The sequence below is a fragment of the Pholis gunnellus genome, assembly GCF_910591455.1.
Source record: "Pholis gunnellus genome assembly, chromosome: 11".
NCBI lineage: Eukaryota > Metazoa > Chordata > Actinopteri > Perciformes > Pholidae > Pholis > Pholis gunnellus.
Window position 1 is genome coordinate 20,330,352 of NC_136538.1, and position 26,875 is coordinate 20,357,226.

At 42.1% G+C, this 26,875-nt stretch overlaps 1 protein-coding gene across 1 annotated transcript; it reads right to left on the reverse strand.

Annotated features, from left to right (window-relative positions):
* LOC306703389 (uncharacterized protein) lies at window positions 1-26,077 on the reverse strand. Its single transcript, XM_079169352.1, has 9 exons — window positions 25,293-26,077; window positions 18,712-18,765; window positions 15,735-17,618; window positions 3,986-4,193; window positions 3,009-3,147; window positions 1,200-1,269; window positions 933-979; window positions 478-536; window positions 1-107 (listed from the first exon to the last, which is right to left on the reverse strand). The coding sequence occupies exons 1-9, from the start codon at window positions 25,861-25,863 to the stop codon at window positions 65-67; spliced, it is 3,075 nt and encodes a 1,024-aa protein (XP_079025478.1). The 5' UTR covers window positions 25,864-26,077; the 3' UTR covers window positions 1-64.
* Window positions 26,078-26,875: the final 798 nt, after the last annotated feature.

A 26,875-nucleotide genomic window follows, 5' to 3' on the forward strand; every position in this document is an offset into this window, starting at 1 on the left:
CCTCCCCTCCAACCAGCTTCCCTCTCAGGACTTCCTGAATCCAAACTGCGACTTATCGTTAACTTCACTCTGCTTTGCGTTTCATCCCGGGGACCTTCGCCTGAACCCTGGAGGACGAAAGGAAGTTAAAGACAGAAATCAATGAAAACGAACGAGTGAAATCTTTACAATTAATTTTGCGGTTCCATTTTTAAAATGACAATATAAAGACAGATTAATAAAATTGCATTATTACTCATATGTAATAATTAGTTCTTGATCAGTAGTAAAGTGGTGCTGAAATAATAGAGTTGAGCCTCTTGTAATTTGTAGTTTTGAATATTTCATAATTTTGACAAACTGACATTATGTTCTCGTACTTCCATACGACAGATCAAACTGTCCACATTCTCTGTTGGTTCATTAGAGCCGCTCTCTGGTAGGCTCGCTGATCTCAGGAGGAGGATTAAGGAAAGGAAAGAAGGAAACACTACTTACTTTCCAACGATGTCTTTGACCTGGTTGTTGACCAGAGCCAGGTAGTGGTCGATCTGAGCCTGAAAACACACAGACAAGAGTTAAAGTACGTGTTTCACCAATGTTACAGCAGCAAACGTTTAAATGACACGATGTAATACGTTGAGGAGAAATGTCTCTTTGGTGGAACTGACAACAGACACTGATGTTTTTGTAAGAGGTTGTTATGTTTTATTATCTTATGATCTGTATTTTATGTAAAATCCTAATTTGTAAAGTAACTAAAGCTGTCTAAAAAACGCATAAGTGTAAAGTAGATCATTATTGACTCAATCGCCAGTTTTTGTAACCATACACATGTAAAGCAGGCGCATATTTATATAACTGTAAAATAAAGTTTAGTGTAAATGAATCTGGGTCCACCTGGTCCCTTTAGACTGGTTCTGATCCACATTGAATCATTGGTGAAGACTCACCTGGTGTTTCTCATAGACGATCGGGCAGCTGAACAGTCCGATCAGAGCTGAAGAAGAAGAAGAAGAAGTTATGTGACAGCTGCTTCTCGTTAGTCTGATTTAAAACTCCAACAGACACTGAATCTCTCAGTGAAACTAAAGACGGATGTGATGTGAATCAGTGTAATACTTCATTTCACCACCAGAAGGAGCCAAAGTGAGAATAGTTTTAACGTGTGAATCATTAAAGCGATAAAGCGATATGTCGACATGCGACTTGTTCCTCACCCAGAATAAGAATAGTGAGCCCGTTGAACAAGGAGCCCACGTAGGTCAGGATCCACATCAACCCAGCAAACTGCAGAGAGGAAACAAAACACTGATTATTATTAAAAGATCACAAACTTCTGTACTTCATTTAAGTACCTCAAAATGTGTACTTGAGTATTTTTAACTTCATGCTACTCAATACTTTTACTCCTCTACACCTCAGAGGAAAATATTTTACTTTGTACAACATTTTGCAGCTTAAGTTGATTCACAAATTCTGATACAAAATATAATAAACTAATACATTATTATGTATTATTATAGATAAAACTACTGTTACTATAATCCAGGTATAGAATATATATTATTCTAAAATAACTCAGCACGAGTACTTTTACTTTTTGGTACTATAAATATGTTTAGATGCCAATACTTTTGTACTTTTACTTAAGTAGGAGCTCTAATGCAGGACTTTAACTTGTATTTCTACTGTGTATTAATGTGTGTAGTGTTTTTATTGAAGTAATAGATGTGATTACTTCTTCTACCCCAGCTCACTCTTACAACAATCGTTTAATGAAAGAGAGGGAAATAAAGAGCTCCGAGTCAATACCAGTTAGAGAGTCTCCTCTCAGGAATTAACTCAGTTCATTCTTCTCATTAATTATTCATATAAACACTCAGAGCAAAGATAAGAATTGTTGAGTGAATCAATCTGTCTGAGACGAGTCGTCTGTTTCTCTTTTTAAAGAATCAAAAATATTTGACACTGAACAGAAATATCTCAGCGGCCATGTTGTTTTCCGTAATGAACTGTTTAAAAATAAGACGATAAGTTTTTCTGTTGTCTGTCTGTGTCTGTGGGTTAAAACAGGACCAGGACGCAGAAACACGTCTGGTCTTTGTTTTGTAAACCCTGAAGCCGAGTTCGTAGAAATGCTTCCAGTGCTGTAATGTAACGTGACAGATTCTCTGCTTGTGTTAATGATGAACGTGGAGCATCGAGAGCCAACATGGCCGCCAGCGTAAAGACCCAACACGGTTTAGATTTGTGACATTTCAATGACCTGCTGGTGTAAACTGGTAACAGGACATTAATCAGAGGCAGAAGAATAACCGCAATATCCCAGAATGCATCCAGACACACGTTAGCGATCTGTTCCTGAGGCTCAAACTTCCTCCTGATGGGATTAAAAGAATCAGACTTTTTTTTACCCTTTAAGGGAAGTTCCTCTGCACAGCGCTGCTCTCAGATCTGTATTTGGACTGCAGGGTAGAGGGTGCAGCGAGGCGACGACAGGCCTCTGACAGCTGCAGAGCTCTGAAAGCTCATCTGTTACCAACACTGGTCTACAGACTCAATCTACTGTAGGTGCTACCGATTAACATGGCTGAGCCTTCATAAAACTCTCTGAGTGGCAGGACAGAAGGTTTATGTCATGTAGAGAAGGGCAAATGAAGCTCACCATTTAAGGTAAAGCTGTTTATTTACAGGTACGTCTCCCTTGTTAGTGGTTCTCTACATTTCTAAACAAAGGACTCATTCTTCTAAACGATATTTCCTCATTTAGTGTCTCGATAGCGGTGGTCACTCCTAAATCTCATGTAGGTATTAAACACATAAACATCTTAGTTCAGTGATTACTGAGTACTAGTGCAGCGCCTGTTGCTGCTCGCAGCTTTCTCGAGAACACCTCATGAGCAACCTCACACTTGACACGGCGCTTCATGGGGTCCAGAGCAAAACACTTGTTACGTGTGAAGTCGATCAGAAGAAGTGTCGTCAAAGACACGCGGACAGACGCTCCCTGTGAAGCTGAACCTCACCTTGATGGAGTCGACCAGGTCCTCGACCAGAAACAGGTGCCTCAGTTCACAGATGGTCTTGTTGAGTTTGGCCAGAGCCAAGTCGCTGTACTTGTGGACCACGTCCTCGGACAGCGCCACATCCTGGTCCAGGTACTGCCTGAGAGGGGCAGCAGGAGAGCAGGTTAAAGACAGAGCAGAGACGGCGATGATGATGAGACTTTAAACCCTCAGTGAGAGGAAGGAGAGCTGCATAAAAACTGTGGAATGTAGAGAAATCATCTTGAAATGTGACCTCCTACGATTATGCTAATCTGAGCTAATGTGCTCTAATGTCAAACGCAGTAAGAAGGTTTTGACGAGGAGCCAGGGGGGAGGATGAAGGACGTAGAACCAGCCGGCTCATTAAAGAGTCCACTCTGTGGACAGTGATCCTGTGAAGTATTGTACGGTGGTAGTCTGTGTGCTTTTATGTAATGTAGTGGTAAATATAAAATAAAAGGACATGTGGTCCAGACACACGTGACCTCCGCAGACAGACCAGAGCGCCTGCAGCACCGACTGATAATCAGGATGAATCAGGTCAATGATCTCTGTGAAGAGCAGAGTTTGATTCCCAATGAAATCAGAGTTTAATGCTTCAGTTTACAGCCTATGCGTCTCTTTGTTCTGTATTTCTACATTATCTTGATACTTATTTAATTAGGTATGTTAAGTGTCTGACTATCTTAAAAAGCAGCATTAAAATGTGTATGTGTATTACTATTATTCTGCATTATTATGACTTTAGAGCTGGCTTCTTGCTGTCGCTAACAATATTAGCTGCTCTGCTGTCAGCAATGTTGAAAAAAAAAAAACATGCATTTGGGCTGAAATTTCACGCTGGTGGTGTAGTGCAGTGACTTAAACCAAGATCGTAGAATATTAACCGAACATAGTATGAAACCCTCTTCAATCTAACCACCGAGTGTCTCACACACTCTCTCTCTGGTACTCACTTGAATGGGTGCCCATCATCTGACTTCTGGATGGCCTGCAGGATGCCTTTGTATATCCTGAAGCAGATGGTGACGGAGAGCAGAGCGAGGCCGATGTAGGAGCTGACGCTCACGATGCTGCACAGCGTCAGGGAGAGGAGGAGCAGCAGGGCGGCGCCGAACACCACACCGGTGGTCTTCACATCACGCCAGTAGAGGAGATCCACCACTGCAGGGGGAGGAAGAGGAGGAGGAGGAGGAGGAAGAGGGATGGTTAGTGACAAACATCCAGAGAGAAGTGACAGTTTATGTCCTCAAAGGAGGTCTGGAGGTTGTGCTGCATGTACGCTTCATTTAATATTGATCTGCAACAAAAAGGAGTCAAAGCACCACATTATTTATTTTCGTATCATGAATTGACTTCTATTGTGCTGTGATTATGGGTTTAAAATATGCTCTTCATTGTTCATCATTTATAAGAATAAATGGACGTCTGATCGTTGACATGCCCAATAACTAACAGATACACAGTGGTTTTCAGTGTAAATCACTACATTTCACACCTGTGTCTAATACGCACAATGAGATCAGAAACCATGAAGTTGTCGTATGAAGTGACAGAGAAAGAATGTTTGCGATCAATTTGTTTTGGGTCCACAACAAACACAAGACTTACAAAATGAATTTGCATCAAGTTTAAGTTCCAAACATTGTTTCTTCCACTCAACAGTTAAAACTAGAATCACGTTCTCTTGGTGGGTGGATGTGATGGAGCAGCTCTTAGGTTGATGTCAGAGGTCACACCGTCATCCCTCCCTGTAGCTTCTGACTCGCACACTTCCTCACTTCTGTGCCTTCTGGACTTTTACACTGTTCACCCTAATGACTACTTCCCTCTGACGCAACACCAGCTCCGCCGGACACATCGGAGCACATCCGCTTTGACTTGCATGAGCATGGTTTTATTGTAATAAAATTGGTTATGAAAGATTTCTGTGGATAAACATTGAAACTCTACAAACACGCTTCCCTTCTTTTTGCCAGGTTTTTGATGAAGAACAAAATGGCTGCTAACAAAAGAGAGCTATGAATAACAATAGATCTATGGACAAAAATAAAACATGAAATGTGATCATAACATTTGAAAGAACTACAAGTTCTGAGACTTTTTCCTGCAGGACGACATAATTCAAGTTTGGCAGCATGAAGACCATTTAAAAAGGTGCTCTTGTTTTAGCAGTGGTGGAAAGTAGCCACGTACATTTACTCAAGTACTCTACTTTAGTACAATTTTGAGGTACTTGTAGCCTACTTTAGTTGAGTATTTCTATTGTATGTTACTTCTAACATACTTCTGTATTTTCAGGAGTTTATCAACTTGAATTATTAACAAAATAAGGGTCATAAATACAAACCGCGGTAGCAGTTTTTAAACATGAGGGTCTTTCTGATGGATGGGTGCTGCAGGGAGCTCCTTCACTCTCTACGGACCCCAAAGACGGGGTGGTGGTGGTGGTGGGGGGGATCGAACTGTCCTGGGAGACAGCTGGGCTCATGACTCGGGTCCTGCACTGAGCACGCTTATATTTCACCAGGGAATTCCAGGCAGGTCAGTGGACAAGTTTAGCAGTGAAGGAGTCCTGGGTTTCCTGCAGGCTCCGACACATGCTGTACTTTGTGACTCTGAATGACAAGAGCGGGTCGAACGGCACGCTGGAATCTGCCAGTGCAATGTTTCTGCCTTGCCTATTGGAAAATACAGCTGAAGAGTATTTAAATGTGAGGTTTCACTTTGAAAATCAAGTACACGATTCACATCATGAAACACAACGGTGCTGTGACTTTAGGGACCCGGGGCCACGTACATCCAGAGATAAAGAGGGATTGCCGATAAGCAAAGCGGCATTAAAATGCAAACTGAGGCTGCAGGTGAGCTGATGTTCAGAGAGACAGAAGCAGGTGCTCAGCACCACAGACCGACTCACCGGACACAATGAGTTTGGCAGCCGACCAAAATATTCAGAAGCCAACAAAACGGGCTTAACAGGCTGAGTGGACAAAAACAAGTGACCGCTCCGCCTGCAGGACATGACAAACACTCGTTCATCTTACATCAGCCGGATATTAAACATGTTTATTCTACCTATTCTTATTTGGACTGCTGGTCGCATAAGGAAAGTTTTGACGGCTATTTATCCCATTTCCTAACATTTTAAAGGTTCTATTGATAACATTAAGCCTCTAGATGTTGCATTCTCTCACTCGTTCCACTGTATTCACTTCACAACAAGTAGTTGCCAGTTCCGTTAAGGGCGCATGTAGAAGTATGCGTCTTTACTTTCAGTATAAAAGTACAGTTTAACAGGATTAGAGGAGAAAAGAAAACAAATGAGTACAAATATTGTATGTTAGCTCACCCTTTGGTCTTTCTGCACAGTTACCTAATAAATGAGATAAACCAAGAATGGCTCATTACTTGACAGGTTCGAAACAAACACCACAGGTAGAACATTTATCAACACAGAGAAAAAAAAACACGTCCGACGTTTCTTTTTGGTGCGAGAGCTGAAATGATCATTTGATTTGTCAGTCCAGCAAAATGACATTTTGAGTTTCTTTGTCACATGTGACAGCAAATTCAATCTCTTTGGTTTTTGGGGATTTTTCTGACAAAACAAGACATTTGAAGAGGTCACCTTAGCGTCTGGTGAATTTACGAAGGGCATCGTTATAACAATTTTTCAGTTAAAAGGTCAGCAGATTAAAACCATAATGAAAATGACCGTTAGTTGCTCCCCTACTTGATACAATTCTTTGATAAATCATCAATTTTTTTGTTTATGAATTACAATAACTTGCAGTAAAACCTACTTTAATGAAACATTCACATCTGCTCCATATTTTAGTATAACCAGCTCCTCTACTTGGCAAACATTCTGCATTTTCTACAGTTACTTAAAAAGTGGACGTTTTTTTAAATGTATCTCAGTGCTGCTGCTGTTTTAGAAAGACACCAACTTCAGAACTGAAGCGCTTTCAACTGAGAGACAGAGACAGACAGACAGCGAGAGAGAGAGAGAGAGACAGAGAGAGCCAGACACTTTATTATTCCCGCAAGGTGACATTTTTCTATCTCTATCTAGATCAGAGGGATTTCCAATAAAGACGACGCCTCTGGCCTCCTGACACCGCAAAACGTGGTGTCAGTCGTCTCACTCACGGTTATTTAGACACTATAATCACTAGAAACAGAGGCTGTATTTTCGGGAAGCTTCTTGCTTATTATGCAAAGCGGGGTGTACGTGTGGGCGTTGACAGCTAGCACGTTAGCTGGCAGCTAGCTCTCCCCCTAATTATCTAACTGGTCAGGGTGCTAACTGTTAGCTACGCAGCAGCAGCACGGTGGCCGGTAGGTTTTGACAAGAGAGACGTTTGTCTGGATGTGAAGACAAGGACAGAGTAGCGAGCACGAGGAGGTGGGTGAGGAGCACGAGGAGGGGGAGGTTCCGCGGTCCAAATGTGGCCACCTGGCTACATATGGTAGCAGTAGCGTGCTAGCGCCGCCGGAGCCAGGCTAAAAATAGTCCGGTATGACCTCCGCAGACGGCCCGATATCCGCCTCTCTCTCTCCGGGCTGATCCAGACACGGTGCTCATGCAAATTCTAAACCACCGACATAACCGTACGCAAACGCGGCATGTAAAAGAGGAGCGAGAGCGGGTCGGTAAACAAAAGATTATGTCAGACTAACCCTGTTTGGCGTCCATCTTGAACCTCAGTTAAGCGTGCAGCGGCTCCGCCTGAGCTAGAGGGGTGAGAGCGAGGCGAGAGACCGAGAGGAAGAGGAGGAAGAGGAGGGAGGCAGACATGCGCAGCTCGGCCTCTTTGGATGGACGGCTGATTACTACACAATTAGGGGTTTTAAATATATAACGTTTAGCTCCATGACAAATCCTGAATATGAAAGAACAAGAGGTCAAAACTATCACGTGCAACATATCTTAATTTAACTGAAGAGGCTATTTTTTGTATTTTAGTCAATGCACAGCAGGTCATCTGAACATTGACTTATATTCCTAACAATATATTAATAATTGAGTTTAAAACGCAAAACTTCTGCCTGTTTAACGCAAAACGACAAACTAAACTTAGTCTGAAAACACGAACGGTTCGAGGAGATTATTAAGAAAACAGACCTGTAAAATACAGCTTTAGTAATAACATACAAAGCCACTTTTAAATTTGATTTCTGAGAAGGAAAACACATCAAATACCTTCCAGGACTTGAAGTTATTTGATTAAAAACAAAAGAAAAGAAACAAAAGAAAAACCTCACATTAACTGTTCAGACACGGATAAACATAATCAGGAAACACGAATGAATTCACCTTTCATATAGTGACACAGCATCATGGTCAAAGTTGAACCGAGTTAAAGGCCGTTATCATGAAGAAATCGATTATGACAGCAGCGGAGGGAGGAGGTGGTGTGTTGCAAAACGCGGCTGTAAAAGGACAACCAGCCCCAGAAAGGCCAAGCAGAGTAGATCAAAGTTAAGAATTATAATCCAACACACTGGAGGGAAAGAAAGGGAGACTGTGCATCAGTTAAAAACCCATGTAAGGAACGGCCAGCTGTCCAGTAACACCAGGTGGTAGAGCCACTGAAGACTTGAATCTTTGGACTCAAAACAATCATCCTGGGCTTTTATGGGGCTTTGAAGAAATCATTCAATACTTAACATATATTGTAGATAATTAACATTATATTGCACACAACTGTGCTCGGTCCAAAGTCCTGTATTTTGGTGTCAAAGCTGCGTTTTGACAGTTAAAGCGGCTGAAGGCTGCAGGAGCTGAGGGAAGACGTTCAATACATTCACAAACCTGTGGAACTGGAACGAGTCTCACCTGCAGCTTTAAATATGTGAGCAGGAAGCCGTCTGCATGCGACCAGTTACTCAAACAAACTGTTATGAAGTCGTTTGTTTCCCTCAATGAAGCATCACCTTCAGATTAAAATCAACAGACATAGATACATCTGTTTTGATACATTGTTTTTTACTTTGTCTCTTGTTTGCACTATGCTGCTGTAATCCTGTACATTTCCCCACTGTGGGACTAATAAAAGGATTATTTTATCACATCTGCATCGCTGTGTTGCAGATTACAGATGGAGGATCACACTGATGGATGTGATATAATCTAGATTTATTGCTTTAAATATTCAGTTTACGATCATATAATTAGTAAGATCAGGTAGAGCAGATCATCCACACAATGTAGAAGCTGGAAACATGAACTATTTTACAATTTTGCTTAAAAATAATTGCTGATTAACTTTCTTAATCCACCAATCAATTCACTGACTAATGGTTTCAGCTCTAGTCACTGACAATGTCAAAACAACACATTGGATTTGTACTTAATGGGCTAAAACATGTCTTTTTTTTCTTCTCCAGGCAAAGAAAGTGACTAAAAACTGCTATAATCTTAAAGGATTGTTGAGTTCTGAAAGTCGAGATGACTCATCGGTTTGGTCTTTTCCTTCCCTCATGAACACATCACAACGACTTCAGGAGGAAGGTGATGAGTCATTGTTGGTAATAAATAATGTTCCTTTTTCCTGACGACAGACACAGTTGAACTTGCGACATAAAGCTTGATTATTTCACTGCTATTGCAACGACAAGTTTATTAACACACACACTTCCTCACACACTAAAAAGTGCTTCTTCACTGTATTACTTGTGGTGTCACACAAACCCTCCTGAGAGAAACACACCAGCTTCTTTCAGCCGAGCAGCGGACACTTCGTGCTCTTCGCTCATTACCGGCTCAATGAGCTGACACACACACACACACACACACACACACACACACACACACACACACACACACACACACACACACACACACACACACACACACACACACACACACACACACTGGCTTCAGTGTTGGGATGAGAAGCGACAGCAGCACTACGATGCAACGACTGCAGGACACATGAAGATCAGCAGACAGCAGGACTCTGCATGTGATAACAATGGTGTCTATATGCCGAGGGATCCCTTTCCATTTTATTATGAACTATATGTGTTATTCAAATAAATAGGTAAATAAGATTTTACTGCCATCTATTTAATTTAGGAGCAGGAGAAGATAAGTCCTGATGCAAAGCATCACACTTGAGAAAAGACTACAGGATCAACTCCATCAAAGGATGCCTGAAGTATATTAATATTTATTTTACTATTTTATCATTTAAAACTCTTCAGACTCGTCTGGACTTGCACAGACTAGTGTGCATGTGTGAGACTGTGTATGCAGAAGTGTTTTAAATACTTAGGTTTTAGTGACGATGCACGAGAGTAGTGAGCGTACGACTGGATACATGAGACTTTTCTCAAGTTGTGTGAAAGTTGGTAAGAAGGTGTTTTGATAAAGTTTTGCTGGTTTTAAACGTTGTCTTCATTAACTTTTATTCATCAAGACTTTCCTCCTGTCACATCGGAGGCGTGCGAGATTTCCTCAAGAAACCGAGCTAACACGGAGTACAGATATACAAATGATTGTTTTGTGGGTGAAGTATTACTTTAAAGCAGCAAATCTAAGTCTCCAAATTAAATGGAGCATTGAAGTCATCATCATGAATCCAACTCTGAGCCGTGGCAACAAGAGGTGAGAACAGGCCAACACGGTGCTCAACAATCATACGTTCTATAACCGCAAATGAGCATTTGTTCATTATTATTTAATAACTAATTTATTGTAATAATGGACAAATAAGGCAAGAAAGTTCTCATTTTCTTGTGAGAAATGGTCACACAATAACCCACAGGCCAAAGTGTTAGCTGTTTAGATTGCTTGTTTCACACAAAAATATTCATTCTACATCATTCATGACGAGGAAAAGCCACAAAATCCTGACGGCTGACAATGACAGAAATCCATAGTTCCTGCACAAAATACTGCGAGTGTACGTCACTGATTATCCACGTTCATACTGCAGGAACACAGCATGATGCCTGAGCTGTAAAACACTGAACATTTAAGTTATTCTATCACACAAAGCTCAGGCCGGACTCTCCTCCAGCTCATTAGCATATTCAAGGCCCACTAGTGGATCATTAAACTGCCACTCTAACGTCACTCTGGTCACAAATCCCTCCTCCTCTCTTCCTCCTCTCTACTGTCCACCTTTGGTCACACTGGCTGACCGTGCAAAGGTCTCTTCTGTAGCTGCTGCAGTCATGTTATCTGTGAGGACTCAGAGCCTCCGGCTAGATAAGCAAGAAAACAGCAGAGGAGTCACCATCAGATACAAATCACACTGACAAGAAAAAGTAGTCCCACAGGGGAATGAAGCAAGACATTAGTAAAGAAATCTGGTTTCTAAAGCTCATTCTGCAATGTTTGAATCGATGAACCCAACAGTGGGGGTGGAAGAGCTCCAGATAAATCTGCTGCAACGTCCGACTCCGATTCACCAATCGATTCGCCTCCGTCTTAGTACCAATGTCAAATATCTATTTCCCTCAGTCAGCAAGAAAGAAGAGCCGAAGCAATACAATAAAAAGCTATCTGGGACAGCGTTTCGTCCTCCTAAAGTTCCCTGCAGCAGTGAACACCTCCCACCACGCTGAGGGTGGAGGTGTTCACTGTCCAACAACACAAAGACAGAAAGGTGGAGGTGTATATATACCCTGTTTTCTCCAGTGCTTGGCTGCAGGCTCGCAGTCCACAGAGTTGTTCTCCATGCCGTCCGATCAGCAAACACACATTCCAGACAGAGTTGCCGAGCAAGAGGCACTAAATGTGTGTGTGTTAGGCTGTAGGAGGAGGAAGAGGAGAAGGAGGAGGAGGAGGAGGAGGGAGGGAGGAGGGAGCAAGGCTTCCTTTGGGGAAATGACTGCAGCGAGCGAATGAACTCCCTCCTGTCAGCTGACTGTCTGCTGCCAGCGCTCTGACGCAGCAACTATAAACGTCTCTGCCTCACCCTCCTCACCCTCCTCCTGCTCTGATCAGCCTCTTTGGCATGCTCTCTCTTCCCTCCTCCTCACCACAATCTGATCTTCCCATTCCCCCTCTTTTTCTCCTTCCAATAACCCCCGCACCCCCATCTTCTTCATCCCTCATCATTCTGCTGACGAAGCAGTACGACAGACTAGCTATCGCACTGATTCAGTTGTATTCACTGAACCAGGCAGCATCAAGAGAAACCTACACATGTTTTAGATTATAAGAAGTGAAAAACAAAAGCTAAATATTTTCCACAGAGGTATGAAAGTACTGCAATCACTACCAAACCACACGATGGCTGACAATCTGTAGGGCTGAGTGTCAATAGTCTCAACTGGCATTAAACATCTGGTTAGAATACTAATGTTAATGCTGCTGCAATTAATTATTATTGATTAAGTTAAATCTGTTTAGAGACATTTTTGTTTCAATAAAAAGGAAAATCCTTGGAGTTAGTTTTGTCCTCATCTCCCATGAGGCAATAAAGCAATAAAAGTGCAATAATAGTCAATAATGACTGCAGGTTTGAGGACAGGGAGATATAAAAATGCACAGCTTTGTGTGTTACCAGCGTATATCTGATTTATATCTGGTTATGGGACAGAAGCAGGGAGTTAGACTGAATCATCCATGTTGTAGTCACTGACTTCTTCCAGTAGAGGGAGCTGGTCTCATTTTATAAACCCCTCTACCTCTTTCTCTTACAGCCTAATTCAAAAGGCCCTTACTCATCAAAACACAGACCTATAGGTGTGTGTGTGTGTGTGAGGCTTCAGTTAAAGGAGCAAAGACCTGATAAATTAAAACATTTAAACAGACTGCTGGTCCCTTTATTAAAAGCTAAATTGATTGATGTAACAATAAGTTTAAGAGGTCAAAGCTCAGCTCTATTGTATTATAATAAATGTGCTGATTAATGATAACTTGATGGATTTGTTCATGTTAAATGTAATTTTCTATATTTGAGGACAGAGTGTCCTCCCCGACATGTGCCGGCTCTCTTATCACTCTGGTCTGCTATCAACAACGTGAGACCTCCAGCTCATGAGAGGAGACGTTTTAGTGTTGAAAGCGACGGTTACATAAAAAGAGAAGCACACAGTGACCTTTCACCGGGATCACTTTGCTCTGCTTCACTGACGACACACCCCAGAGTCACCCCCCCCCCCCCCCCCCCCCCCCCCATAGAACGGTAGACTTCAGTCACACAGATTATTGATGAATTTCGTTATGTTTTTCTAACATTTCCATGGTTGCTGGTTTCACCCACTTGAGTCACCACAGACAGTCTTCACACTAATATTTATTTGATTAGTTTGAGGGAACTTCTAAATATGTATTTTCAATCATATAGACTTAATCTACTATATGAAACATTAATTATGTTAATATCTAATTATTGATCATTCTAAGATACTTTTGCCTGGTAGTTTTCTGGTAAATGCAAATATTAGGTGCTGGTCGTTGCAATGACATTTAAACAAAATAAAACTTATTTTCAATTACTGTAAAAGTACTGTTTTGCTGTTAATATATTAACAGTAAAAACTACATCATTTACCAATTTCCATAGAAGCAACAACGCCCCTTTTACCACCAACAATTAGGCTCAACAGAGACAACTACTCGATTGACAGAACTAACTGTTTTGATAATCGCTTTATCATTTAAAGCACAAACGTCAATAAACATTTGCTGCTATTACTCTTTGGTTTCGGCCTGTTGGTCAAACAAAACATAACATTGAGGTCACCTCAGCCTCTGGAACATTGGGATGAAACTTATTTTCTTTTAGAATAATTAATAAGAAAGCTGATTGCTAATTTCAGCCCTAATAACACAAACAACTCATTAAAGTAAGATAAAAACAGAATAGTATCCGTGGGATGCCCAAACCACGTCGATAGAGAGAACTCAACAAATGAAGCGAGCTGCTGCGTGAAGGGACATTTCTGTTCAGATGGCAGCGCTGCACCTCCAGTTGTGTAATGAAGAACATGTGCGGAGTGGTTTCTGGGTCGGAGAACCCTTTGTGGGCCTGCCAGTGTCGCAATGCAGGGAGGGGGAGGAGGCGGCAGCGGCTTTAATTAACAGGAGATCCCTCCAAAACACAGTTAAAGCGTCGCCAGCTCGTCCCACTGCTCCAGTTACACAGTCTGTAACACTGTGGCTGGCATTAATATGAGTGTGTGTGTATTAACTGATCAATATCAGTTTAAATACAACTGAGTCATCCATTAAAATGAAGAGTAAGCGGTTTGTTGTGTTCAGAGAGACAGCAGAACCCCGGGGAACATTCATCTCTTTCTAAAAGCCCTGAAGAAGACAGCTCTGCATACGGCCTCTGAAACATCGTTACATCACAGATTTATTCTCGGTTACCTCAGAGTACATTAAAAGGTCAGCTACTGCGGTTTACCATGATGGACGGTTTTAAACCTGCCATGGATAGTAGAGGGAGCACCACTAAAGTTATCAAATGCATGAATTATGTTGTTCTGAGAGCTCACTGACGTCTTCAAATGTCTGTTTTATCGGATTAACGGTCCAAAACTGAAAGATATTCAGTTTACTGCGATATCTGTCACGTTTGATTGAGCAACGTTTTGACTGTACTTTGTACTTCAAGAAGATAAACTAATTTGCTCTCCTTTAGACTGAACTCACAGATGAATCAAGAGAACCATTTGTGCTTCCTACCATTGTTTTTATGTATTTTTGTCATAGATGAATGCTACCTGGGATCTAATGGACTGGTCTATAGCGTCTACTTGATCTTCCAGAAACCATCATTTATTATATCGAAAGAAAAAAACATCTGTCAAATAACCTGCTGATGTGTAAATATTTAAAGTGCTTACTCAATAGAAGGTTCAACACACTCTTAAAATCATTACAGCTTCAGGTATTTGGCACAGAGGTTGATATTCAGTATTTAGCCTCCGGTGCATAAAATGTGATGCAATCATGATTTACAGGGTGTGGAGAGAGATTGTAAAGCACATGAATGTGAGCCAGTGACAGGGCGTGGTTGGTTGCGCTGGGTGCATGAGTGTGTATGTAGTTGTGTGGGTGGGTGTGGGGGTCTATAAAAGGTGGTGTTGTGTTTCAGATTGGCATCTCGAGTTAATTCCAGAGCAGAGAGAAGCTAAAACCAGACAAACTTAAATCAATTCGACAGCAAAGATGGAAGAAATTAGGAAAAACTTTACGAGTGTTTGTAGGTGATAAACGTCTGTTTCACAAGACTTCTTATTTCTGCTCATCATGCATAAAACATCTTAAAATATTTTGTACTAAAAACAATAAAAATGGGCTCCTGTTTCCAACAGAACAGAAATGAAAATGAATATCACATTTTACTTACCATATCTTAAAATGCAAAAAATAAAATGATGAAGTTATGTTAAATCTAATGAGACAGAAATGCACAAAATGCAGCAAAAGCAAAAAGAACCACAATGAGAACACGCAACCACACAAATTAAACAATGCAAAGGGGTTAATTATCAAAGAAAATGCAGAAGGGATGATGCAAGAAAAGAAAAAGGTGACACTAACGAGGAAGTGAAGGGATCTGAAGTGAATACTGGCAGCTGGTGGTAGGGCTGGGAGAAAATAACTGAGGAGAACAAAAGAGTGAAGATGAGAATTATGCCGATGGAACATGGAAGTGCCAGTGATAACTGGGTTGGATGTGGTGGTGGGGGGGGGATGGTTTCCATGCCGGGACTGGTTTATTTTACCTGCACTTATGTTCACGTTTGGCATCTTAAACACTTTGCCAGCCTCCGCGCTCTTCGTAGCGACCGCCTCGTCTGGTTTGCGGACGGGGGAGTGGACGAGCGGAGCTTGGGATGGGGGCTGCTGGACGTCGAGCTTCTCCAGCTCGGCCTTGCTCTTCTGGGCGGAGGCCTGGGTGAGGATGAGGTAGGAGCTCTGACTCGGAGCCTCCTCTTCCACCTTGGGAGGTGTGGCTACTACTTTGGTCACAGGTGGAGCTGAAAATGGAGGCACGTCTTTCTGCCCAAAGCTCAGGTCATCATCCATGGGGATCTCTGGGGGCTTGGAGGAGGCAAACTTGGAAGTATCCAGAGCCTCGAGAAACTCGTCGATAACGCCCCTGGGTGGGCGCTCGATGAACTCAAACTCCTCAGAGGAGATTTCATGCTCGGAGACCTCCTCGGCCATCTCTGGCTCCTCCATCTCCATCTTCTGGTCCATCTTCTCGGTTTCCACCTGGAAGCTGGCAGGGTTCTTGGCCATAGCTTCCAGGACTGGAGACAGGGAGTCCGCTGTTGGCGACTCTGAATCTGAATCCTCAGCGGCGGTCTTTTTGCTCTGGAAGTCAAAAGGCTCAAACTGATCCTTCACTTTCGGAGAATCGTGGCTTGAAAACCAATCTTTCTGCTCAATCTTGACTGGTTTCTCTTCCTTGACCGTAGTGGGGGTGGTTTCCTCCGCCTCTTTGACAAGATCGAATGCATCAAAGCTCGTGTCGTCTTCGACTTTTACTTTGTCAGTCGTTCTCACTTCCAACTGCTCAGTCATCTCCTTCAGCAGGGACACTTTAGCGTCAAAGGCAAACGGGTTGTTAGCAGACAGATTGATCGGAGGGTTGGGAGACTCCATCATTCTCCGTTCAAGGATGGGACTCTGCTCCGGACTGCCCTCTGAGGAGCCGGAGTCCATTTTGTCGGGGTTGAGCGGGGAAGACTTCAGGATGTCTGGAAGCGACGGTGGCAGAGGAGAATCCTCTTCCTCCTCTTCCTCATCATCATCATCGTCGTCGTCTTTCAGACCAGATGAGTACTGGTTCACTGACTGCATGAGCGAGTCGGCAGCCATCTTGCCCGTCTCAAATGTTTTCCCCTCGTCTAAGAAAGATGGTGGGGCATCCTGGGATTCTCCAGTCTGGCCATACTGAACCAGATCCGGAGTGGGACTCTCTGACATTTTTGAGGCCCTGTTGTCGGACTTGGAGTCTCCAAAATGGGAGTAACCGCTGTCCGCCAGTGGGGAAAAGCCCTCAAATGGGTTGTTATTCTTCTTCACCTCATACATCAGGTCATCGTCTTCATCAGAGTTGTTGTCGTGGTCTGGCTCGTACTTGGAAGAGCTAAAGGGAGCCGTGTCCTTGGAGAAGGTATCCATGGAGTCCTTGGAGTTGTCTTGAGATGCTAGGAATGGTGAATCCCAGTGCTCTGTTGGGTTAGAGGAGGCAAGGTGAGACTCAGGGACCTTCATCTGGGGGTTCACGGGGGAGGGGCCAGTGGAGGACCTGTCTGAGCTAATCAGCTTCTCCTCAGGTGAAAAGGAGACTCCGCTGTCTTCACACGGATTATGAGGCCCTGGGTCTTTCCCTAAACTCAGGTAAGGACCAGCTATCGGATCTTCCTTAATCTTACTACGGCCCGGTCCGGAGCCACCTTCTTCACCCACCCAAGCCATGTCCTTGGAATGAGTAGTGGGGGGTCCAGTGGAGAAGGAGGAGCCAAAGGATGCGGCAAATCCCGAAGTCGGGGGCTGGTTGGGACTCTCGGTCAGAGAGAGCTCCTCCAGCGAGTCGGGGGAGTGAAGAGGGGAGAGAGGAGAGATGGGAGCAGGGGAATCACCCTTCTGCCCAAGTGCTTGAGTAGAGAGGGAGGAGGGAGAATGCAATACAGCACATATCAAAGACATACTCCATTCCTTACAGTGCCCACCACACCTGGGTAGAACTGGTACCACAAACATTTTGAGGAATGCGAGACCAGACAAGTGCTGCTAAGAGGTTGGCTGTGGCTGGTAGTAGAGAGTGGAAACCATGATTAGCACTCATATAGGGTAGTTTTTAGTAGAGATGTGGCACACCGTCACAGTAAGACACTGTGGGAAACTCAGAAGTAGAAATATCTAATAGACGGTTATGATGGACATTTTCGCCCTGATATTTTTATTTCCAATTCTCCTACTTGACTTGACTAATGCTGCCCCATCTTCAGTTCCCAACAACCAAGTTTGAGTAAAATGTAAAAGGCCAAACCTACAAAATAAGACCCTATAAAAACACAGAACTGTCTTTTGAGTGTTGGAAAAGCTAAATCAAGCGAACCTCAGGTAGGGAAGGAAACCAATTTGTCTTTAAACGACAGCCATGTTTTTTTGGACTACAATATAAAGGTTTCCAATGTTGTGTAGAAGACTACCTTCCACAGTCAGGAGTTGGCAACATTTGTCTGGTGGTCTGTATTTACCACCCTGGTTTGATGCATGGTGGTAAAACATGTTTGTCCCCAGGTCTGGTGCCAATAAACCATGCTCAGTCCATCTTACAAACAAACTATTAAGTGATGGTAGATAATGATTCCTCTCAAAGAACTCTCACAAAATATTGTTAAATATAATGAATCAATATTGTTTGTCAATCACTGAGGAGAATCATTATTCTGACTATACTACTTGTGTTAAGTTCATGTCAAGCTACTCTACAACAGTCACGTGTGAGTCACAATGCAACACAAGCAAAGTCAAACATCCAATTTAGTGTTTTTAAGATATTAACCCACAAGCATCCGATGCAAATGCTAGAATACGTGACAAAAACCTACAGCTTCTTACATGCAAAGGGTTGTTTTTGCCACTTCATTGAATAAGGGAGGGAAAGTGAACTGAAGAAGTGGTGAAAGAAAATAATAAAAAAGGAGGAACCGGTGGGGAAACAAGAAAGCAGAGAGAACTTGCCTGTAGGGAATTGCATCAGAGGATGAGGCTGAGCTTTAGAAGGAGAAGGTACATCTGTGGAGGAAACAAGAGAAAGCAGCAGGAAGTGAGTTTAGTCAGCCCAGAAGAGAAAAGACCAGAAGGACAGATAGCGTCTTCATTATCAAGGAATGCAGTTAGTGAGGTTTAAAGTCTAATGTGGAAACCAGGTACAATATAACGGTAGGCCTACAATGCCAGTAAGTCTCAGCTGGGACGTCTTAATTAGAGCTTCTGAGTGTAGTTAAAGAGGGAGACGTGGGTCCCTGCAGGATATTCTTCACCCCATTTTACTTTTAAACAGCGTGACATTCATTGAATGTTGAATGTGATGCTGTATGTTTACATAGCTTACTCAACCGGTTCTCTCAGGTGTGTGAATGTTTGTGAAAGGTTTCATTTGGTAGTGAGGGGGGAGGACAGAGCATTGGCGTCACAGCAAGACTAAACAGACATGACAGCTTGCTTTGGAGAAAGATAAAGAGGGCTGAAAGCACACAAAAGAGGACAGCTGTCACTAGGAGACACAAGCACAGAAAGAATTCCCCTCTGATCAGGTGGAAGTGATTACGATAACTGGTTTGTAATCCGCAGATTTCACAGAAGTGAGCAACAAGAGGGCAACGCCGGCAATTCAGCTGCAAAGGAAACAAGCTAGGGAACAGAATTGTAAAAAATCAAATCAAAATAACATGAAATACTTTAAAAGCTTTAAAAGTGACGTGACTAACAGCACATTTTGACACGTCAACAACAGGACTTCAGTAATATGAGCAGTGATGTTGCCACAGTGAGAAAACTTCATTCTGAGCTCTGTCAGTTTTACTAAACAACAAATAGTTAAAAACAAATTAAGCTGAATCACATGAAGGAGGAATGTTTCTGGTTGTTTCACCAATTTAACAAAACTATGTAGCAGGACAGTAAAAAAAATCCAAAAGGTCCAAAGTGTGTGGAAATAAAGACGATAAAGTCTATCGTCAACTATGTGTACAGTTTTCCACGTCACCGAGAGAAAGCAAGAAGTTAACACTGTTGAAAAGGGTTTTAGATTCAGCGCCATTAACCCTTTCTGAGAATGCCATTGAATCTGTGTCCAGTTCAAGTTTACATCCATAACTCTGCTTAAAATCCCAGAGAAAAGATGCTCCTTATGCAGAACTTGCCTGAGAATCATCGCATTTTTAAGTTTTCTTTAGTCTCAAAGTTAGTTAATAGCCAATTGGCGCTCAGATCCAGAAGTAGAAACACACTTTTGTTTAGTCAGGTTTTCCACCCAGAAGGTTAACGGTTTACTTTTGTATTTACAACATTATAATCCCTGTAACATCCAAGGCCTCCTATCAGTCAACCACAAAAGAAGTGTATAACTTTCCCTGAAGTCATTAGAAGTATACATAAGTAAGTGACAAGAACCGAGGAAGTGCTCTTAAGCAAGGCACTAAATCGCCAAAGAAGATGGGAGAGGGCTTCATTTGCATTGAGAAGCTCCCACTGTGAAAATAAAGCAGGGTGGGAGACTCATATACTGTATGTATATTCACCATATCATGAGTGTGGACTAAAATCAAACTTTGACAATCAAAGTAAAAGATCTGCATAAATTATAAGCAGTGATGCATCGTGAGTTGATTATCAAATGTATTGGATTCACGTACATCAGAAGCTTCAGAGAATTTGTTTGAAATACAATTTATGCTGATCTCATGATCTGATAATCATTTGGCCAAATTGATTGTTCATATCGGGCCTCTTTGTTTGGTTACCTCTGCTGTCAAGGTTTAAGTTCCAGCCATGAAGAGGATCTGTAGGATTGAACCAGACAGGTTTAATATTAAAAAAGGTTGGAAGCTTATCAAACATCTCCCGTTAACAGTGAACAGACTAAGATTTAGACTACAAATAACTGGGCACCGTCTTAGCAAATGTTACCAGATTAGAGTCAGCATCACATGCCATCCTAAACATAGCTGGGAACAATGCACTTCTTTTGGCTGGAGGCAGTTACAACCTGCTGCCAGCGGCTACAGCCGTTCACGTTTTGGTCAGTTTTGGTGACCAACTAAAGGCCTAACTTCTTAGGTACAACCTAAAAACTGTGTGTTGGCCACACGTTACAATGGTTGCCTAATAAAACATATATTATCTAACGGACAGTTTATCTGCCTTGCTCTCCACACTGAGGTATGTGTCGCCTCCTCGAGCTATAAGTATCTCGATGAATGCTCCTCCAGCTCCACACTGATATATACGACTTCAGACCGACAGCTCACCTGCTGCTATCTTGTAAAATAAAGAACTCAATGTACAATTCTCTGCTTCCTGCTGGTTTAAAACACACAGAGTATGTAACATGACCGTTTTAAATGTTTACAAAGGCAGTCAACCAATGCAGGTGATTTTGGACTGGTTTGTTTAATGTTCTGAATATCTGCAGAGACAATGAAATCAATTGTCTCTGCAGCAGTCTCTCCATAACCTACAGAGCCAACAGTTATACAAGCCTTTTAACTTCTACTGAACTGCTGACATGACCTTAATATAAATCAGTTTTCAACCACTATTCAATCTCTGGCTTTTCCTTCAAGACAGAGCCAGGCTAGCGGTTTCCCCCCGCTTCCAGTCTTTATGCTAAGCTAGGCTAACTGCATGCTAAGACGAGCTCCGTACTGCAAGGACACAGCATATACCATCATCTTTATTTATCTAATTATAGACGCATCAGTTTCGGCTTACAGTATATGTCGATCAATAAGTAAGAAATGTCACAGATATGTTTGAGGTCTCATTACATCATCACTTTTAACACCCTGTAAACCGGCCCACTCACATACACTACGCTTTAATCATCAGATTTTGTAATTTTTTTAAATTGTACCAGGCAAAGACAACATGTGAACAGCATTTAACGACATAATACACCAATTAAGTGTGTATGAGAATGTATAGAAGTACTGACAGCTTAAAGCTAACTTGCTAGTTTCATTTAGCTAAAGATCTTGTAAAACTGCTTGTTCGGGCACAGTTGAGAATACCTTCCTTTTTTACGGGTTTATAGTAAACTTTATTTTTACTATATTTCATTATCATTTTTCTTAAGAGTAAAAAAAATGTACCATAGTCTCAAAAATATAGAGAATATTTGCAGTTTTTCAAAGCCATAAAATCAGCTTTAATGTGATGAATCAGCACAACGTGGGTAAGTATCATCAGCTGTGGAAATCTCTGTTTATCACAGCGATAAGAGGCACAATTTAAAACAGACAAACATGTGGTTCTCATATTATTCTGGAGTTTGACTCACTTCTAGACTCAGAGCCAGCTGCTGTGCTGGCAGAGTAGAAACTACAGATAGAAGCCACCTGATGTGGCTGATTTTGGGTGGAGGGGGCCTGACTCTGGGGCCTTCACCAGGATACAGAGGAAAACAACAACACTGGACGCCGCACATTGAGCTTTAAGCCTCCGTGACTTGTGTGTCCGACGCCTCCCCTCTCCATTTAATCCACCTGACCACTTCACAAGCTCTTCACAAATACACACTGACGGATGTAGGTGACCCAAAAATAAGATGTAGGCCGACGGAGATCGTTGATTAACCGTCCTGTGAGTCACTCTGTCTGACAAGGCCGAGGGGGGTGGCGACAAAAAAACTCTTTTAGGGCGACGGGTGTCACAGCGGGACTCATCGAATAAGAGTCAGAGTCATGTTCAGGGAAGAGAAGACGGATTAAATATCTATTAGATATCTGATATCTGGCTGCTGAGTCCTGTTTCTCTAAAAGACAATGATATGGTGCTGGTTTTTGAGTTTGAGCCATATTTCACTCAATTAAATAATTATTTGATAAAGTATGACAGACATATGTGATATAAAAGAATCATTCCTGGGGCTGAGTATCATTTAGAAATGTCCAATATTAGAGACAAAATTGTCATTTTCAATATCTGCCAATCATTTTCTCCATTAATTGATTATTGGTTTTTAAATGTTAAAAAGCGGTGAACAAATGGCCATTAAAGTCAGCATAAGATGACAGCTAACCACAAAAAAATAATCAATTTATTGTAAAGTAAGACCAACAAAAGCAGCAACGGTTTGTTTTTTAAATGAAATATGATCTATTACTTAATTACAAAATAGTTCCTAATTATACATTTGTTTGATCGACATATTGATTCATATCAACAGAGTTGTATGCTCCATTGTTAACGATACCTAACCGAGAACTATTTCAACAAAACCACAACGTTCTCAAATGTTAAATCTTGTTGAAACACAAGCAGATGTGCAACAACAACAAAAAAACATCTAAGACTGGCAACATTTTTTGTTTATGAACTATCTGATCCAATCTGACATCTTCAAGTTTTACTCAGAAATTTCAGTTTGGTACCAAAAAGGAATCAGGGTTCAGTGCGAGAGCTTCCACTTAAAGCTAATCATTCATCTTTAAAAGTTATAAAATAGTGAACAATGTCAGGTAGCGTCTCCTAAAGCCTGTTATGTTGCCTTGCCGAAACAATCTTTTGTCACATGAGAGAGAAAAGCAGCAAATCTTCACAGGTGAGAAGCTGGAGCAAAAAAAACAAACGTACTTATGAATAATCAATTTGAATACGAATACTAGAAAGTGCCCCCGTTTCTCTCCCCAAAGTTCCTGTCTGCCTCTAAATTATAAACCATTGAATAAAGGCAACAATGCTGATTGTTGTTATTGTTATTTTAAGAAGTGAGTTCATGACACAGTAAACGGCCGCTCGTTGGCAAAAACATGATGAATGCAGCTTCTGCATCTCATGTCGACACTTTGGTCACATTTAACATTTCGGCATTAGATAATTACATAGAGAGATGACGAAGGAAAATATTTCAAGAATGTAAAACCAGCCTTACAAGCCTTCACACGTCAAAATGACCAAAAAGAAAAGAAAGAACGAGAGTGATAAAAGCTGTTAGACCATCTAAAGAGATGAAAAAGAGGAAACTAATTTAGAAATTAACAGAAAACTCTGGGAACATGATAATAACGTTTTTATCTTTTGTTCAGACTTGTGACTGCAATGCTTTAATTTGAGCTCCTGGCTTATTCACCTAAACGGGCCTGCCAAGCAGCCCCACCCTGTCTCTCTGCTGCCTGGAGGAGGCAAGATGGGCCTGTTAACCTGCTATCTGACACATCCCAATAAACAACAACAACAACAAAAGCATCAGCTCACAATACACACTTCCTGAAATTAAGTCCAAACATTAACAAAAACGCCACTTGAAGATCATTCAGACCTGTGGTAGCAGCATAGAAGGAGACACAGGAAGGCCTCACGGGCTGAATTGTTTTTCTGGATTCAGGGTGTTGGTTTGGGAGGAGATGGGAGGAGGAGATGGTGAATGGCTGATAAAATGACGGCGACAGCGCGACATGCATAACACAGATTGAAGGCTTTTGGGGGTTTTAGTCTGGAAGTAATATGGAAAAAGGAAAAGAGCCCGACAGGGAGTGGACGCAGAGCGGATTCCTTTGTTGTGACTAATCTCTGGGTTACAAGCGTCGGTACACCGTGCTCTAGCTAACGGCCCCGTGATTCCATTATCGGACAGGTCCTCACCCCCCCCCTAAACGTGGCCGTTTTTTTTTTTTTTTCCTACTTCATTCATCCACCACGATATATAAAAAAAAGTCCATCTCACGTTTGTGTCATAGCTATTTTTTATTTATTCTAATCGCCTCGTTTTTCTAGATGTATGAACTATACATTTTCTGGCTTTTAGCCTTACTAATGTTACCGTTAGCAACAGCGGACACGCAACGGTTAGAGTCACATAACAGATGCTGTACAGTCCGGCACAATAATGACACGTATAACGGTGGAAAACATTACGTATATTCATGTGAAATGTTCAATAAAACACGATTGATGTTTGTGCAAAAAGGAGCGAGCTGTCAACATATCGTTGAAGGCTTAAAAAATGGTGCAATAAGTGCACATTATGCTTCATGTGTGGAAACAGGTGGGCCGCATCTCTACAACACAACCTGAGCTAACCTGTTAGCTTATTCAACGGGTAAATATATATAATAGGTAATATCTGTGCAACAAGACCGGACATGTTCTAAAGTATATAAAGATATATAAGACATATACACACACACACACATGTGGTTAAAAGTGTGTTTGTCCCGGTGTAATAAGACCTCTTTACTATCTGACAGCAGGTTTATAGCTTCATGATGACTAACCGCTAACCGGCTAACCTCACTTTTAACGGGAAATAACCGTTAACAAATCCGGGCAAACGTTTCAATATGATACAGTTAACTTTAACTGGGAATACATTTGGTTAAAAGGGATAACATGTGGCGCCACACCCCACTTATGTATCTCCATTTGGGCGCCTGGGCGAGCTAACAATGCTAACGTTAGCCTATAGAACTGTTAAAAGATAGAAAATACAGGTTTAACTACACTTCACTCATAACATACCGTTGATACAAATATGTATTTATCTATTTAAATTGCTTTAAATCGCTCCAGTATTCAGTTATTTCAGTTTCGACACTCACAAGATGCTGGAGCTGGTGGTTCCTCTGTCACCGCAGGTTGCTCTGCTGCTTCTTCTGCGGAGGCTGGAGCTGCTTTCCTGGGTTCAGCCGCTGGGAGGACGTCGATCTCCGGAGAAGGTTCTGGCTCAGGGACCGCCTGTGGCTCCTGTGGCTCCTGTGGCTCCGGCTCCTGTGGCTCCGGCTCGATCTGGAAGGACTCGGGTTCTACTCTCGGGGCGACAACTTCTTCTGGCTCCTCGGCAATTAAAGAAGGGATGTCATCGGGAACGAAGGAAGAGAAGCTGGTAGAGTCCGGGATGGCAGTCTCCTCTTCCTCTGGCACCGGTTCCGCCTCCGTTACGCGCACAGACTCCGGTAACGTCAACAACTCTTCCTCTTCTTCTGTGTACTCGTCTGGCGCACTATCTTCAGCTAAGTGGCGGTCCAAGGCGTCCTGAGCCCCGCCGACCAAGTCCACAATATCATCCACGCTGAAGAGGTCCTGTTTGGGCTGGTCCGGCTCGGCCTGGTAGTGGTGCCCCTCTCCACCGAACAGAGGAGTGGTGGAAGAAACGTGTTCGTTGTCTGCCATTTTTGTTTTTATGTTTTTCCCCCGAACTGTCTTCTGAGGTGGGAAAAAAGTTTCCAATCGGTTAGTTTTTTTTGGGCTCGGTTTCCTCGTGTTACTTAAACTTCCACTGAAACCTCACCGGTGACTCTCTCCGGTACGTCTGCTCGTGACACCGGATAGAGTTGGACAAGTGCGCCACACGACAGTTGAGTCGGACCCGAGTTCCCAGATGAACGGTGAAGTTGAGAAGGAGTGGAAGAGGAACTCCGCTGACCAATTACCTGCGGGTCAACCCCCGAGTGACGTGACCTGTGGCCAATCAGAGCACGTCTAAGGAGAGGCGGACCACGCCCAGCAGAGTGGAGGTGTAACGGGACACCTCTGAAATGTAGGACCAGAAAGTTCAGTCTGTTCTCTGACATAACTTATTACATAACTTTAACTTACTTTTTTTTCTTTTTACTCCAACTCCTCTGGCTCCTGTACAGCCAACACGTGTCATACAGTAGCCTGGAAGAAGTACTCAGAAGTTTTTTTTTTGCAATACCATAATGTACAAAATAATTCCAGTAAAAGTACAAGTCATACTTCAAAAGTATAACCAGCAATGAAAGTATCATAAGTTACACATACAGGCTCGTTCTGACATGTATTTGATTATTACCTTTTAACTGCATTTATGTATAGTGGGGCGAGTAAAAGAAGCAAAATACTCTGTTACAAATAAAAGTACTGATGTATTAGCATTAACTACCAATCAAATATGACAGTTAATGTTGTCAAATCAATGTAGTACAATACTTTCCTCTGAGATGTAGGAGAGTGGAAGTATAAAGTATCGTAAAATGGAAGGACTCAAGTAAAGTACAAGTACCTAAAAATAGTACTCTTTTTTTCTTCACCCTCCATGTGCAGCCAACACATGTCACACAAAGACAAGCAGTACTGCAAGAGGTATTCTGAAGTTTTACTTTAGCAATATATACTTAAAGTATTTAGTTACCTCTAAGGACCATGATCTCTGTATTAAATA

Bases quoted from the DNA above. Each gene is read 5' to 3' on its own strand.
- LOC306703389 (XM_079169352.1), bottom strand. From the start codon at position 25,863: ATGGCAGACAACGAACACGTTTCTTCCACCACTCCTCTGTTCGGTGGA. The intron at 4,194-15,734 runs GTAAAATAAACC...CTCCCCCTGCAG, and splicing joins AAACGTGAACATAAGTGCAG to TGGTGGATCTCCTCTACTGG. The intron at 3,148-3,985 runs GTGAGTACCAGA...TGCCCCTCTCAG, and splicing joins GATGATGGGCACCCATTCAA to GCAGTACCTGGACCAGGATG.